We start from the raw sequence: 15,684 nt of genomic DNA, 5'->3' as shown, positions 1-15,684 counted from the left end.
ATACTAAAAGAAAAAAGAAAAAAAAGGTGGGCCCACGTGAGGCAGTTCAGAGACACAGAAATGACCAATTTGCCCTATCTCTCAAAAATATTTTTGTTTAATTAAGAAAAAATCGTAAGAGAGAAAAAAAGCACACACACGAGACACGACGACTCACGAACCAACGGCTGTGGAACAGTCACTGGATCAATTAACTCAATCTAAACCGTCCATGTCAGATTACTCGGGCAGCTTGATCGGGCAACGTCATCAAACAGATCTCAACCGTCAGATCTTAAATCAACGGTGATTAAATACACTAAGCGTTTTAACGGGCAGATTTCAATGTCCTTTAAGAAGAGACGATGCCTCACCTTCTTGTTCCTCGTCCTCCACCTCCTCTCCCCCCCCAAACAACAAACTAATCTCTTCCTTTCTTCCGATCGCCGGACTTTGTTTTTTCCGGTGAAGATTATTTCTTTTACCCCTTTTTTTTTATTAATTTAAAGGATCAAAAAAACCCCTTTGATCTGAGTCCGGCGTAGAGAGAGAGGAGAGATCTCAATTGAAATGATCTTGTGCCCTTCGATTTATGTATGGCACCGGCGGTTTTGGCTAACTTAAACGAACCGTTGTTTCAGAGACAATGTGGCGCCGTTTTTATGAAGAAATACACTAACCAACCCCTTTCCGATGCTCTTTTCAACCCTAACCTTAACCCTAATCCTTACGGCGGGAACAATTCCACCAAGCAGTTCGACGATTCGTTAGCTAACGGAGACTACGTCTCCTTTGAGCTTGATGGGTACTCCGCGACTCAGCTCAGGGAGCTGAAGAAGCGTCTCAATTCCGAGCTCGAGCAAGTTCGATTCTTAAGAGAACGGATCGAATCGGGTTCGTTCGTGAGCGGCTCTGTGTATACTAATCAAGCTCGTAGCTTTGCTGACGAAACGAATGACGTTGGAGTGAAGAAGACGAAGACGAAGAAGAATAAGAAGACAACAATTGGGCATGGTCAGAAACGAAGCAATCCGTTTGATACGAACGAGCCTCAACGTAAGCGTCATGTAGTGGCTTTGGATCTGATGTCTGAGAAGGTTTTGAAGAGTATGATGACGAGTTGCGGTCAGATCTTGGTGAAGCTAATGAAGCAGAAATGGTCATGGGTGTTTAACAATCCTGTTGATGTGAAAGGTTTAGGGCTTCACGACTATCATGTGATCGTGAAGAAGCCTATGGATCTGGGTACGGTGAAGATGAATCTGGACAAAGGCTTTTATAGATCGCCGATTGATTTCGCTTCTGATGTTAGGTTGACTTTCACCAATGCGATTGCGTATAACCCAAAGGGTCAAGACGTTTATTTGATGGCTGAGAAGCTTTTGGGTCAGTTTGATGTTTGGTTTAACCCTATATTGAAGAGGTACGAGGCTCAAGAGCTTAAAGTCATGGGATCATCTTCTCGTCCTGAACCTGAACCTGAACTTGAACTCAACCAAAGAATGTGGAATCAGAATCAGGTTGTGGAGCATGTGAGGAAAGGGCCTGAACAGATTTCAATAGCTAAGAAGCTAGATTCAGTGAAGCCGTTACCTGCATTGCCTCCTCCTCCTCCAGTAATGGAGATAGCTCGTGTCCCATCTCCTCCTCCGTCACCGGTTCAGCCACCACCACCATTACCTCCCCAGCCGGTTATTGAAGCACGAGTTGAAGTGGGAGAAACGAATAAGGGAAGGAAAGGGAAGTTACCGAAACCGAAGGCTAAGGATCCGAACAAGAGGCTAATGACGATGGAAGAAAAGGCAAAGCTTGGCGTAAATCTACAAGAATTGCCTCTTGAGAAGCTGGGACAGTTGATTCAGATTCTGAGGAAGAGAACAAGAGACTTACCTCAAGACGGCGATGAAATTGAGTTAGACATTGAAGCTTTAGACAATGAGACTTTGTGGGAGCTTGATCGTTTTGTCACTAACTACAAAAAGATGGCAAGCAAGATCAAGCGGCAAGGGTTTATCCAGAATGCGTCAACTCCACCAAGAAATCTGGTAAAGCAAAATTTTTGATCTGCTGATTTATTGTTTCTGTCTAGTTAGTACTGATCTTGTTCTGTATCATCAGCCTATGGTGACAGAAATGGGAAGTGCTGAGAAGAGAGGGAGGAAAGGAGGGGAGGCAGGAGAAGAAGATGTAGACATTGGAGAAGATATACCCATTGAGGATTATCCATCAGTAGAGATTGAGAGGGATGGTACAGCCGCCGCTGTGAGTGGTGGATCTAGTTCTTCTGGCAGCTCTAGTTCCAGTGGCAGTTCTTCGTCTAGTGGTAATCACATTTTCCTTGTCATCTATTTCTCTGTTAAATGTTCTCTTTATTTTTCCAGCATTGTCTTATGTGTGTGACTCTATGCAGATTCGGAGTCAGGAAGTTCATCAGGAAGTGATTCTGATGCGGATAGTGTCCAATCTCCATTTGTGGAGGCAAAAGAAGGTCCTTAATAACACTGTTGAGGGAGATATTCGTAGAACGTATTACCTTCCGTTGCTTGAACGCGCGTTGATATAAGCAAGACAAGAATCGGAGTATCTGGAGGAGGTGGAACTTTGGTGTAAAGGGAAATGAGGATGGAAACTCGAAAGGAAAGATTTTGAGTGTTAGGGAAAGAGTAGATAGAGAGAAAAATGTAAAGGGTAGTTTAGAGATCTCTAGGTTGAGCAAGAAGTGGAAGAATTTTTCTTTTTCTCTTTCAGATTAAGGTTCCTTAGTTCCTTTAGATTATTGGTGACACCATGAACAGAGATTTGAGAGTGACTGAGTAAAGGGAGGTGAGGAGGATATCTATTGATGGGTTTGTTTGTTCCTTTTTGTCTCTTTGTTCTTATTCGGGAAGAAAGAAGAAGTTGGTACGAAGAAAGAACAATGTAATGGAAAATGTGTTATGGTTGGAAGATAAAAGAAATATCTCTGTTCGTTTTGTTCATAAACCATTATTATTGTCACCAACTTCTAATGTTCGAAAAGACAGTACTTTGGGCTCAGTGAACAAGCAAGTAGAAAAGTTTAATACAACAGGATGACTTAATAATCGTAAATCTGATTGAGACTAGCCAAAGGATTTCAATACTTCAAGCAGAAGCAGCCAAGAGCCCATTGTGTCTGAGCAGAGGCTCTGGGGAAGGTTCCCGACCTCTGAACTCCACAAACACCTGTTCAGTATTTTCCATTATAAGCTCTGTTAACAAACGAACGACATAGATATACATATAAGTAGATGCAGTGAAGAGTTTTTTTTACTTGTAGAGGTGCTTTTCCTCCTCCCAGAGCAAGTATAGTGTTTCTGAATCTCTGTCCTGTTTCTTTAACAGCCTGTGTTCAATTCACAACACAAAGAGATGTTCACAATCTGGAAAATCGAATCAAAGGTTCAATATGATTTGCTTTGCACCATATACAGAGTACCTTAATGTCATCTAACCCAGCATCTTCAAAGGCTGAAAACGCATCCGCAGACAAAACCTCCGCCCACTGCACATTTCGAGAAAGTGATTTTAAAATATTTGACCAACAGAGAACCGTCTGTTGAACTGGTGAGTTATATAGAATTAAGAGAATATATTTACCTTGTAACTGTAGTATCCAGCTGCATAACCGCCTGACAAGATACGAGAAGATGAGTAAGTGAAACAAACTATCAAACACACCTATGCTAAGCGCACATTACTGATTTACCTGCAAATATATGACTGAAGCTGCAGAGGAATCTATCTTCAGGAAGTGGAGGAATCACTTGTGTTTTAATGGACACCCTTTGATCAACATCGTAGATGGTCTCTGTCCCACCTGGCGTATATTTTGTGTGCAGCTCCAGATCAACTGTAGCAAACTTCAACTGGAACAAAACAAAGAACCATATTCACTAAACTGTGTTTCTACAGATCCGCTGAAGAAGTGTATCTTGGTACTACTACATTGTATGAACATCAGCAGTTTGATATGGATGTACTGACCTGACGAAGACTAAGGGACCCTGCACGGAATGTTCTCGCAGCGAGGAGCTTCTTGTATACATTCTCAGGAAGAGTTTCTCCGGTTTGATAGTGCTTAGCAATGCTCATTAAGGTATCCCTGGAACCACATTCAGATAATGTTCACTACAAAGTTACTAGTAAAATGCCTCTATGCAGCACTGCCAAAGTTTTGGTAAAGGGGCAAAAAGCACAGGGACCCAAACATTTGTAAACTAATGTCGGCAAGGCAGTTGAACCCAAGTACCTGTGGTAGCACCAGTTCTCCATAAACTGTGAAGGTAATTCAACTGCATCCCACTCAATATTTCGGATACCAGCCACTAGCCCCTCATCCTCTTTGGTAAGCATATGCTGAAGAGCATGGCCAAATTCATGGAACACAGTCTCTACCTGTAAATCAAAGTGGTATTACTGTCATACAGAACGAGGAACATGAGTCCTTTACCATACACATAAGAGTACGCTCATCAAAATTCAAGTCAATATCCTACATTAATTCTGAAAGCACCTAAAATTTCAAGTATACATAGGTCGAAAAGAGAAGTGGTCTATCTAGTGCTACCCCTAATGAGTAATGACTGTTAAATTTTGTCATAGCATGGCCCTTCATGCCACCAATATGTAAAGTTCCATGAGTGAATACCATTCCACAATAGTCGAATAAATTTAGAAAACTACACATGGAGTAAATTTTATCAGGTACCATTGTAACTTTTAGTTCAGAATAAACAACTCTTGCGGGCATGGGTAATCAATATTGTTACCAACTACCATACATGCTCAGCATTTACTTTTCCTTGACGATCAATATAAGCTCTACTAACTAATGTTCCTTACCTCACGGAATGTCATAAGGCTTGGCTTGTCACCAACTGGTGGAGTTTGGTTACAGACCATTTGAGCAACAGGGAGCCTAACAGAGGAACCCTTTTGGGCCATGACTCGGCTACGAGAAAATACTTCATCCATCCAAGCGCCATCTCTCTTTTCTGAAGGACGGGAGTATGGATCAAAGTAGAAATAAGCAATTGGATTTCCAGAAGAATCTTTGACGCAGTAGAACCTAACGTCGCTGTTCCAGACCTTCAAGGCAACAATATATAACATGTTAACAAACATAATAACACGATGGACACAAGCAGAAACACGACATATTAGGTTCCAGATTTTACCGGAGCCACACCATCCGCTGGCACAACATCGACTCCAAATAGTGTCTCAGCTAGACCGAATAACGCATCCATAACCTTTGGTAGTGAGAAGTAAGGTCGCAGTTCTTCCTAAAAAATTACAAGCAGTGAGAGATAAGCGTCAAGAGTTTCAAAACAATACACAATTGCATCACAAGATAAAGAATAAGGACGAGAACCTCATTAATATCGTATTTGGATTCACGAAGCCTCTCACTCCAGAAAGTGATGTCCCAGTGAGTCAAACTGTCAGCTTCTGCAGCACCTTGGTTCTTTGCAAAACTTTTAAGATCTTCTATGTCTAAGTTCAAACACATGTAAAAAAGTTAGGGTTCTGCCTTAAAAGGCGGATACAAAAAAAAGTAATGATGAACACTGTTATATACTTTACTAGACAAATAAATGCAGTAGCAGCATACTAGTTTAAACAACAATATGTTGATTTAAGGAAAATATTCACTAGAAGTTACCTTGAACAGCCGGATCCCATGAAGCACTGCGAAGCTTTTCTAGTAGCTCATCTGCTTTCTCTACAGTAGCCATTTTCGTGGCCATGCTTACCTGGACAAGGAGAGCGACATTAAAATTTAACCTATGAATAAAGGAGAGTAGCTTCACTTAAATAACTATACCTCAGCGTAATTTCTGTAACCAAGAAGCTTAGCCTTTTCCAGTCGAAGCTTCAAGATTTGGTCAATAATTGCTGTATTATCTAAATCACCCGAAGAGGCACGAGATAAGTAAGCACGGTACACTTCCTCTCGCAGAGCACGGTTTTTCGCATGCTGCATGACGGGGAGATAACTAGGAGCATCCAGTGTAATGAGCCATGGTCCAGAGTCAGCAGTTGCATTTTCATTGCCCTTGGGTCATATATAAAGATGAATCAACAACTGAAAAACTCATGTAAATCAACATGAAACTTTACACATCTTTCACTAATTGTACATACCTTAGAAACAGCTGCTTGTGCGAACAATCCAAGTGCAGATGGCGGCAACCCCTCAATCTCTGTTTTTTCTGTTATCAACTTTTCAAACTTTTTTGTAGCGTCCAAAACATTTTCAGAAAACTTATGGGAAAGTTTTTCAAGTTCCTATAGTGGACAGCGGCAAATGACAGATGATATTACTAATAATACTTGGAGCTGTGACAAACCTAGATCCATTTACTAAACAAAGCTGACATTGATTCGTCAAAAGTTTTAGAAAAGAACCTGTTCAATTTTGTTAAATTCTTCTCTCTTGTCGTCTTCAAGAGCAATACCACTAAGAACCGCCTCCTTTATTTGAGCTGAAAACACACAGAAACCATATTAGCACATATCTCCAAACACTGAAAATATAAAAAGATTCCCCTAAACCATAATTTAAAAAAATAGAAAGAAAAGGACCAAATGTCTTCCTTCTTATGCCCCAATAATAGTTACTTGCCTTCAACTAATCGTTGACGAGCTTCGCTTAGTGTTTTCCAGTCAGGAGATTCTCGAACAGCCTTAAATGCATTGTAAATGGGTTTGCTCTGCCCCAACCTGAGCTGGAACTTCACCTTCTCTGGCTATAGATGCAAGTATTGTTAGGAAAACAAGAATTAAAACTCAGAACTCCATTTTTGTCTGAATCAATAAAAACTAGGCAATAGAGATATAATACACTCTAGGAAACGAGCTTAGCCATACAGATTTTGACTCCGTTAATATCATTTCTAGCATTGATGGAAGAGTTTGATGGAAATGTAACAAATGTAGACATAAAACAAGTAAGAGCTTCACTTCACACACCACCAGAGTACATAAATTTGAATCAAACCACTCATGAGCAGATTTTTAAAAAAATACACCTGAACTTCCTCAATGGCAGCACGAAGCTCGGGTGTATCCTTGACAGCCTTAAGGTGATTGATCATCCCCCAAACAACAGATAACCGATCAATAATCTTCTCTAATGGCTCCACTAGTTTTGGCCATGAAGGCTCTACACTTTTCTCTAGCTGCTCCAATTCAGCTTCCTGCAAATATTCCCATACAATAAAACATCAAAATCGTTTCACTAATCTGTTCATAAGAATCATAGAAAACAACACAGAGAAGTCTAATAAAAAAATTGCAGAAGAACGATAATGATCCAATCATCTAGGACGATTCGATAATTATAAGGACTGAATAAAACACTCGAAAATGTTCAATACGATGCATCATAACAAGGAACGTTAAAGAAAGAGAATCGTACGAGCTGGTGCAACAGAGCACGGATCCAAGGTCTGACATGGTGAGCATCAACGGAGTCAAACGGAGGGAAGTCAAAATTCTGCAATAGAGGATTCGAGGAGAGAGAATCTTCAGAAGCCATTGAAAGGAGAGAGAGAGAGAGATGACGTCGAGAAAGAGAGATTGAGAAGCGGCGGTAGTGGAGACGTGAATCTGATGGAGACAGATTGGGGTAATAATGTGAATAAAGGTAAACTTGAGGGGCGAAATTACAAATTTTAGAAACTTGCGTTTGCGTTGAGAAAATGTTAAAAGGTTAATTTTGTCAAATCAAGACTTCTGTAACTCTTCTAGTATCATTCTGTGAATCGGACTCGTGGAGGCTGTCGTTTTGGTTACTTTTACGACGTGCTGCACACCAAGTGTTCGACGGAATGATTTTTTTTTTGTGATATGTGTAAGTCATAGAAAGTTTATTGTTTTCTGAAAGGCATGATCCAGGGTTACAATTATTATTTAGTTTCTTAAAGTTTATTGTTGTTAGGTATCTGGGTTTGTTCTTGCACGTAAGGATAACGTATGTTTCAATTTTGAATATCACTTGGATCGATTTGTTTGCTTTCTCTTATACAATTATTTTATCACATTCCTTTCATGATAACAGCTAGACTTAGTTGACAAAAGCAATAAACAAAGGAAATTGTGCGGCTTTTTAAGGTTGATTGTTAATTAGTTGTGTCTGAGGTTTGAGCTGGCTATCTTATTTTTCTAATCCTAGGTTTGTCATTGACTCGTAATGGTGTTTTTGAATTTTGGTGTTACTCGATTTCTCAAAAAGAACAGATCTTTTTGACCTTTCTTCTCATCGTGCATTGACATGTTCTTGAGTTTTTTACATATGAACCATCTGTGTTCGTGACTAATCTCATCACTTGTTCCATGACTTAATTTTGGTCGTGCATAAACTAGTAGTTCTGTGGAGAATATATGTGTCAATGGTCCACTTTTCATGTGATCCCTTCTTTGTTAAGTCTATAAACTTTGACTCTGCTTATTCAACCATTGGCTCGAGGGGAGAAAAAATGATATTCTCTTTGATATGCGTAAGTTACCATTGTGATTATTTTAAGCTATTCTTAAATGTTAGGATGAGCATCAAACATGTCTTCCTCATTTTTTATATAATCTGTCATATCATATGCCTAAGCAATCAGACAGAGTTATGATTTTTTTACTCTTAAGGTCAACTATTTGGTAACTTAATGGTTGTTTATCAAAAAAAACAATTCCTGTGATAGCTGGGATCACGCTCTAGATGAATTCGTTCTTATAATCATGGTTTAGTCATTGACTTGGTTTTAAGTATACATATCAGTAGAACCATCTTTGTCTCTCGTGCTAATAGATGCTTCTGGTTGTAGATGGCTAACTCAATCCTGTTCTTTTTCTTTGTTTTGGTTCTCCCTTTTGTCTGTTCAGTTCAGTTTAACATATCTCGTTTTGGGTCAGAGGTTTCTGAAATAGTGTACCAAGGAGATGCAAGAGCAAACGGGGCTGTTGAGCTTACCAACATAGACTACACATGCCGTGCCGGATGGGCTACTTATGGTAAGCAGATTCCCTTATGGGATCCGGGTACTGGTAAGCCTTCGGATTTTCGTACCCGTTTCTCCTTCAGAATTGATACCCGGGATGTTGCGTACGGTAATTATGGTCATGGGTTCGCTTTCTTTCTAGCTCCAGCAAGAGTCCAATTGCCTCCCAACTCAGCTGCTGGTTTCTTGGGTCTATTCAATGGAACCAATGATAAGTCTTCTTCTTTCCCACTCGTTCATGTCGAATTCGACACATTTACTAATCCAGAATGGGATCCTCTTGACATGAAATCTCATGTGGGAATCAACAACAACTCTCTTGTTTCCTCTAACTCTACTTCTTGGAATGCAACCTCACACAACCAAGATATAGGCCGTGTGCTGATCTTCTATGATTCTACTAGAAGAAACTTGAGTGTCTCTTGGACTTACGACCTAACATCTGATCCTAAGGAGAGTTCAAGCTTATCTTACATCATTGATCTTTCAAAGGTACTGCCATCAGAAGTTACAGTTGGGTTTTCTGCGACCTCTGGAGGGGTCACCGAGGGAAATAGACTTCTGTCATGGGAGTTCAGTTCAAGCCTGGAGCTAAGAGATATAAAAAAAAGTCAGAATGACAGGAAAGGGATGATAATTGGTATTTCAGTTTCAGGGTTTGTTTTGGTGACCTTTTTAATTGGCTCGCTCATCGTCTTCTTGAAACGGAAGCAGCGGAAGAAGAAAGCAGAGGAGACAGCAAACTTGACATCGATAAATGACGATCTCGAAAGAGGAGCAGGACCAAGAAGGTTTACTTATAAAGATCTTGCATCAGCTGCTAACAACTTCTCAGATGATAGGAAGCTAGGGGAAGGAGGGTTTGGAGAGGTTTATAAAGGGTACTTAAACGCCTTAGATATGATGGTTGCGATAAAGAAGTTTGCTGGCGGATCTAAGCAGGGAAAAAGAGAGTTCATAACCGAAGTAAAGATAATCAGCAGTTTGAGACATCGAAACCTTGTGCAACTCATTGGTTGGTGTCATGAGAAAGATGAGTTTCTAATGATATACGAGTTCATGCCAAATGGTAGCCTTGATGCCCATCTATTTGGTAAAAAACAGCATCTCGCTTGGCCTGTGAGGTGCAAGATAACTCTTGGTATAGCCTCTGCGCTGCTTTACCTTCATGAGGAGTGGGAGCAATGTGTTATACACAGAGACATCAAGGCGAGTAATGTGATGCTTGACTCCAATTTCAATGCCAAGCTTGGTGATTTTGGGTTGGCTAGACTGATGGACCATGAGTTGGGTCCACAGACTACAGGGTTAGCAGGAACGTTTGGTTACATGGCTCCTGAATACATAAGCACCGGAAGGGCGAGCAAAGAATCTGATGTTTATAGCTTTGGAGTTGTTACATTAGAGATTGTTACAGGAAGAAAATCTGTGGATCCAAGACAAGGAAGAGTGGAGCCTGAAACAAGCCTTGTAGAGAAAGTGTGGGATCTCTACGGAAAAGGAGAAGTTATCACAATAATTGACGAGAAACTCAGGAATGATGGTTTCGATGAGAAGCAAGCAGAATGTCTCATGATTGTAGGGCTATGGTGTGCTCATCCAGATAGAAACTCGAGGCCTTCGATAAAACAAGCGATCCAAGTCTTGAATCTTGAAGCACCATTGCCTCATCTTCCGACCAAAATGCCTGTAGCTACTTATCATGTCTCATCATCGAGTACTACTACATCAGCAAGCTCTGGTGGAGCTACAGTAACGTTTTCAAGTGCTCAACATGGTCGTTAAGCAGATCCGTTGTTGCTGTGTATAAAGCCTCTTCTTTACTCTCGTTTCTTCCGTGTGTGTGTGTGCTGTATTATTTGATCTTTTTGCCTACCGTATGTGTTGTACAGTACTGAATGTATCCTTGTGATTCTGTAATCTATTGCTTGGGGAAAATGATACTAGATCTCCTATTTGCATATCGTTTTCAGTTTTGTTTTTGGTGTCTTTCGCACTCTTTTAGCGTGTTGGGCTTATGAAACTCAACAGAAGTAAATGATAAAATTTTGAAATAAAATAAAAAAAAAAACTAAGAAACGCGCCAGGTAGGGGTCGAACCTACGACCTTCTGCTTAGGAAACAGACGCTCTATCCACTGAGCTACAGGCGCTTCTTGCAAATCATAGTCCTTAATATCTTAGTTATCGTGTTCTCAGATTAACGTCTATATCGTAGAGAAAAACGGTTGAACTGACTTCTCTAACTGAAATTCACATTGGTGAGTTTGGTGGCGATTTTTTAATTTTTGTGATCTTTATTTTTGAGGCCGACCAAAAGAAAAAAGAAAGATGAAGAAATTAATGGTTGAGGTGTATATTAACGGGTTCAGTTCACCAACTAACACAATTAATCTTTCCTACTACACACACTGCGCTCGTTTTGTTTTTATGCAAGACTAATTTACTCCTACTACTACTACTAATTTACTTCTAGACAACCAAATTTATAAAACCGAGTCATTTTGTAGAATTAAGTTTGTTTAAAGAATTTGCTTAATGATTTTAGCATGATGAATAACATATAACAAGGTTTCTTTTGCGCAGTATGGGACAATGTGTGTATTGTGAAAATTTCCGAATTGTTACTAATGAATGGACAGACATTCAATTTATGATTTTTTTAGTATGGCGTATTGAGACAAACAAGTGCTAAAAATAGAATTCACATAACTAACATTTCACTTGGGTTCTCTCTAAAGAAAGTTAGTTGTTTTTAATGCCTTTTGTGATATATAGCTAATTCTCTCTTCTTTTTTTCTTCCACGCCTTATAGTACATGGTGATACAGTATTTCATAAAGTCATTTTAATCCTCGGAAATTAAGGAATACATCCACGTACGCCTCACATAAGAAGACATTAGGATTTGTTTTTATTATTTGCAGTCCCATTAATTGGTACATATATACAAGTCTGAGGTAGGTCCATATTGTCCCGCATGACTATGGTTACGCTGAGAAATAAAATAATATGATAATTTAATCGTAAACCAAAACAATTATAGCCAATTTAGCCATCATTACGAAAGGATAACTCTTGTTTTATCAGCTTTTAAAATCATTAATAACAAGGATTATGTAGTAGAAACTTGTTTTTTTGTATAAAAAGCTCGAAAGTGATAGTTTTTGTAAATGAAAATATTAGTGTATAAAAACATGGCTGAATATTAAAAAAACCAATATTAATGGTCGATGGCTTAGTTTTGTAGTCAAATTTGTCTGCCATATGTTTCCTCTCTTTATGCCGCCACGAAAAATTGAAAATATAAAGAAGAAGAATCAGACAGCACCACACTCACACCATTTGTCGATTTTAAACTTAAAGATTTGTCAACTCCTATAAGTGCAAATCCATACATTACATCCTCTTTTCTTCCTTTGTAATTGTCGTCGTTTTAAACCATACTACGTACATCAAAAATATTAAGCCGTCATTCAAACTTATAAACGATTATACCGAATGTTCCGACACTTTCAACCTTGGTGAAGTTGTAAAAACATGAACTCAAATGTAAGAAAAAAATAGCTTAACGGTGTGCTATTGAAAAATAAAAATGTCGATATTATCTTATCACATGGGCTATTTATTTATAACTCACGAATTATAGCTATTTTGCGGAGAATATAATTTAAGTGAAATATAATCTCAACAAAACCCCTTTAATAGTAGTATTAAAAAATCTCAGTTTCATTGCCAAGCAAAGGTGATGTGTCTTAATTTAAATTTGGACTAAAATGCCCACAAACCAGCTCCAGATAGAGATTATTATAGTATCCAAAACCGTCGATGTGTTTCGTACATCGTAAAGGCGTTAGTTACGGTATCAATCTCTAATCCTTTTCATCTTCTTCCTCTCAGAAACTAATAAAATTTAAAAGATCGTACTAACTAATCTAGTAACCAGAAAATATTACAAAAACAAAAACAAGAAAAACAAAACTTGACTTGACTTGCAGTTGAAAAATGAAATGAAAAAACAAAAAAGAGTTGGAGTTGTATAAATATAGCAGAGATTCCAATCCATCTCCACTCAGCAAAAAAGCTGACTCCTCTTCCCTCATAACTTTCTTTTTCTTCCAAGAATAACTATTTCGTTTTTTTTCCCCTCTCTCTCTCTCTCTCTCTCAAAGAAACAAAACCAAAAAAAAATAAAACCTCTGTTTTCTCTGTTTCCCTTAATTCTCTTCTTCTCTGTTTTTTTTTTTTTTTTTGTAGAAGAAATTTGTTCAAATGGAAATCTGAGTGTTATTACAATCCAAGGGCTTATTTCTTTTATTAGAGGAAGAAAGAAAAAACCATTTGAGCTATGGCTGTTGAAGGTAATGAAACCTATACATAAAGCTTAAGTTATTTTCCTATTTAAGAAAATGGAATTTTATCTTTTGTCTTCCAAATTTATTTTCTGGTTTTATGAATATGGAGAACTGACTTTTTGTATTCCCTGTGTGACATCATTACATAGAGAACGAGAACAAAGAAAGCAAAGATGATCAAGAGATAGAGCTTCATAGGAACGACTTAGGCCTCGAAGATTCGATATCTCCAAGAGGTGTTCTCGGTAACGCAGCTATCGTTTCAGATTCTGACAACAGTAGTTGTAGCTCGTGTTCGCCTGATGATAAATCATCTGCGTCGTCACCGTTTTCAAATACTCCTAAAAACGTTTCGTCTTCTTATTACCATGGTCTTCAATGGAACAAAATGATTGAATCTATCAAGAAGAAGTCCATGAGACGTTTCTCAGTCATTCCTCTTCTCGCAAGTTACGAACTTACCCGTAAAAACTTGCGGCGTAAGCAACCTAAGTTCTCTCCTTCTGATAACAATGCAGCCTTCCCTAGTGAAGCCTTCTTCATGGCTAAACCTTCTTGGAGAAACTTCACTTACGAAGAGCTCGCTGTAGCCACTGACTATTTCAATCCTGGTAAAGACAAAATAAACACAAAACTCTTTGTGAGAATCTGAGTTTCTGATGTAAAAAACTCTGTTTTGTTTTGCTTTTGTTAGAGAATATGATTGGGAAAGGAGGACATGCTGAGGTATACAAAGGGGTTTTGCCTGATGGTGAGACTGTGGCGATCAAGAAGCTGATGAGTCACGCCAAGGAAGAAGAAGAAAGAGTTAGCGATTTCCTTTCAGAGCTTGGTATAATCGCACATGTAAACCATCCAAACGCAGCTCGCCTTCGCGGTTTCAGCAGTGATCGCGGTTTGCATTTTGTGCTTGAGTACGCTCCTTATGGCAGTCTTGCTTCATGGCTCTTTGGTATGCTTAAAAGTCATATTTTTTTTAACTGGAAAAATCTTGTGTATAGTATCTTTAGACAATGTTGTGATCTTGCTTGTTGTCTCTTTGATCTTTGTAGGATCAGAGGAGTGTTTGGAGTGGAAGATAAGGTACAAAGTGGCTCTAGGTATAGCTGATGGTCTGAGTTACCTTCACAATGCTTGTCCAAGACGGATCATTCACCGTGACATCAAAGCTTCTAACATATTGCTCAACAAAGATTACGAAGCTCAGGTAAATGATCTTTGACCAACATCTCTGAACATTTTCTTGGTATTAGGTTGGTTTGAGAACCATGTGTATCTCATTACAGATTTCGGATTTCGGACTTGCAAAATGGCTTCCAGAGAACTGGCCTCATCATGTTGTATTCCCTATCGAAGGCACATTCGGGTAAAAAGAGAAAGCTTCAAAGTTTTGATGAACATCTTTTGATGATCAAAACTAAAAAACCAGGTTTCATTGGCTCTTTGTTCCTCCAGGTATCTAGCTCCAGAGTACTTTATGCACGGCATTGTTGATGAGAAGATTGATGTGTTTGCCTTTGGGGTATTACTTCTGGAGATCATAACTAGTCGTCGAGCTGTTGATACAGCAAGTAGGCAGAGCATTGTTGCATGGGTAATCTATCTAGAACTCTTGGTTTAGAGTCATCAAAGTTTCAGCTGGAGGTCTTTTGTTTACCTTTTGCGGTTTGGTAATGCAGGCAAAACCTTTTCTTGAGAAGAACAGCATGGAGGACATTGTGGATCCACGGCTAGGAAATGAGTTTGATCCAACAGAGATGCAACGAGTGATGCTAACAGCTTCAATGTGCATACATCATATAGCCGCTATGCGACCTGACATGACTCGGGTATGGTATATCATATAATCTTCCCATCTTCACCTAGATGCTAGAGCCAAAACCTGAACTTTGGTTCAACTAGCTTGTGTATCGGTTATAATGTGAAATTTTGTGCAGTTAGTGCAGCTGTTGCGTGGAGAAGACGGGCCAGCTGAGCTGCAGCACAAGGCAGGTGAAAGAACAGTGAGTGTGAGCGCATGCGATCTACAAGATCATACTTCTTCCTCATACCTCAATGAACTAACCCGCCATAGGCAACTCTTGATGGAGTGAGTAGAAGCAATCAGATCAACATAATCCCTTATTCCCTTATAACAGAGAGACCTCTACAGAAAAACCAAAAAAGAACTGTTTTTTATTCTCTCTTTTTAGATTTTTCTTTTCTTGACTGAGTTTTTGTTTGTTTGTTTTCCATTAGAGCTTTTTTTTTTTTACTTTTCCAACCAAACTGTGAATATCTTCAACATGTGTTGTCTTTTCTCTTGTTCTACTGAACTTTGTTAGTCTCATCAACC

At 39.1% G+C, this 15,684-nt stretch overlaps 4 protein-coding genes and 1 non-coding gene across 9 annotated transcripts; 3 read left to right on the top strand and 2 right to left on the bottom strand.

The window, feature by feature from the left end:
- The first annotated feature begins 323 nt into the window (after positions 1-323).
- Positions 324-2,961, top strand: LOC147918451 (transcription factor GTE2-like). Its single transcript, XM_087505557.1, has 3 exons — positions 324-2,024; positions 2,098-2,302; positions 2,390-2,961. Exons 1-3 carry the CDS (start codon positions 576-578, stop codon positions 2,473-2,475), a joined length of 1,740 nt encoding a protein of 579 aa, XP_087361683.1. The 5' UTR covers positions 324-575; the 3' UTR covers positions 2,476-2,961.
- On the bottom strand, positions 2,949-7,770 carry LOC104737920 (putative cytosolic oligopeptidase A). Its single transcript, XM_087505553.1, has 17 exons — positions 7,424-7,770; positions 7,035-7,202; positions 6,629-6,752; positions 6,412-6,488; positions 6,148-6,291; positions 5,828-6,058; positions 5,666-5,756; positions 5,375-5,496; positions 5,178-5,285; positions 4,843-5,088; positions 4,250-4,395; positions 3,985-4,102; positions 3,707-3,866; positions 3,598-3,629; positions 3,437-3,502; positions 3,272-3,343; positions 2,949-3,183 (listed from the first exon to the last, which is right to left on the bottom strand). The coding sequence occupies exons 1-17, from the start codon at positions 7,541-7,543 to the stop codon at positions 3,103-3,105; spliced, it is 2,106 nt and encodes a 701-aa protein (XP_087361679.1). The 5' UTR covers positions 7,544-7,770; the 3' UTR covers positions 2,949-3,102.
- Positions 7,743-10,959, top strand: LOC104769260 (L-type lectin-domain containing receptor kinase IX.1). 5 transcript variants are annotated; one of them, XM_010493428.3, is made up of 3 exons: positions 7,756-7,858; positions 8,881-9,009; positions 9,139-10,959. In XM_010493428.3, exons 1-3 carry the CDS (start codon positions 7,855-7,857, stop codon positions 10,779-10,781), a joined length of 1,776 nt encoding a protein of 591 aa, XP_010491730.2. In that variant the 5' UTR covers positions 7,756-7,854; the 3' UTR covers positions 10,782-10,959. The 5 variants fall into 5 exon arrangements, with proteins under 5 accessions (XP_010491726.2, XP_010491730.2, XP_087361682.1 ...); XM_087505556.1 differs by having other exon boundaries at positions 8,881-9,042; XM_010493424.3 differs by having other exon boundaries at positions 7,743-7,858; positions 8,881-10,959.
- A 116-nt stretch (positions 10,960-11,075) lies between these two features.
- Positions 11,076-11,148, bottom strand: TRNAR-CCU (transfer RNA arginine (anticodon CCU)). The gene has a single exon. It is a non-coding gene; the product is annotated as a tRNA-Arg (tRNA).
- Positions 11,149-12,917: 1,769 nt separating this feature from the next.
- Positions 12,918-15,678, top strand: LOC104769259 (receptor-like cytosolic serine/threonine-protein kinase RBK1). Its single transcript, XM_010493423.3, has 8 exons — positions 12,918-13,355; positions 13,499-13,960; positions 14,044-14,301; positions 14,402-14,556; positions 14,636-14,715; positions 14,805-14,943; positions 15,029-15,178; positions 15,287-15,678. Exons 1-8 carry the CDS (start codon positions 13,343-13,345, stop codon positions 15,440-15,442), a joined length of 1,413 nt encoding a protein of 470 aa, XP_010491725.2. The 5' UTR covers positions 12,918-13,342; the 3' UTR covers positions 15,443-15,678.
- Positions 15,679-15,684: the final 6 nt, after the last annotated feature.

The sequence above is a fragment of the Camelina sativa genome, chromosome 20 (assembly GCF_030686135.1).
Source record: "Camelina sativa cultivar CO46 ecotype springtype chromosome 20, ASM3068613v1".
Lineage (NCBI taxonomy): Eukaryota > Viridiplantae > Streptophyta > Magnoliopsida > Brassicales > Brassicaceae > Camelina > Camelina sativa.
The sequence above is the reverse complement of the archived record's forward strand: the minus strand, read 5'-3'. Positions and strand labels throughout refer to the sequence as shown.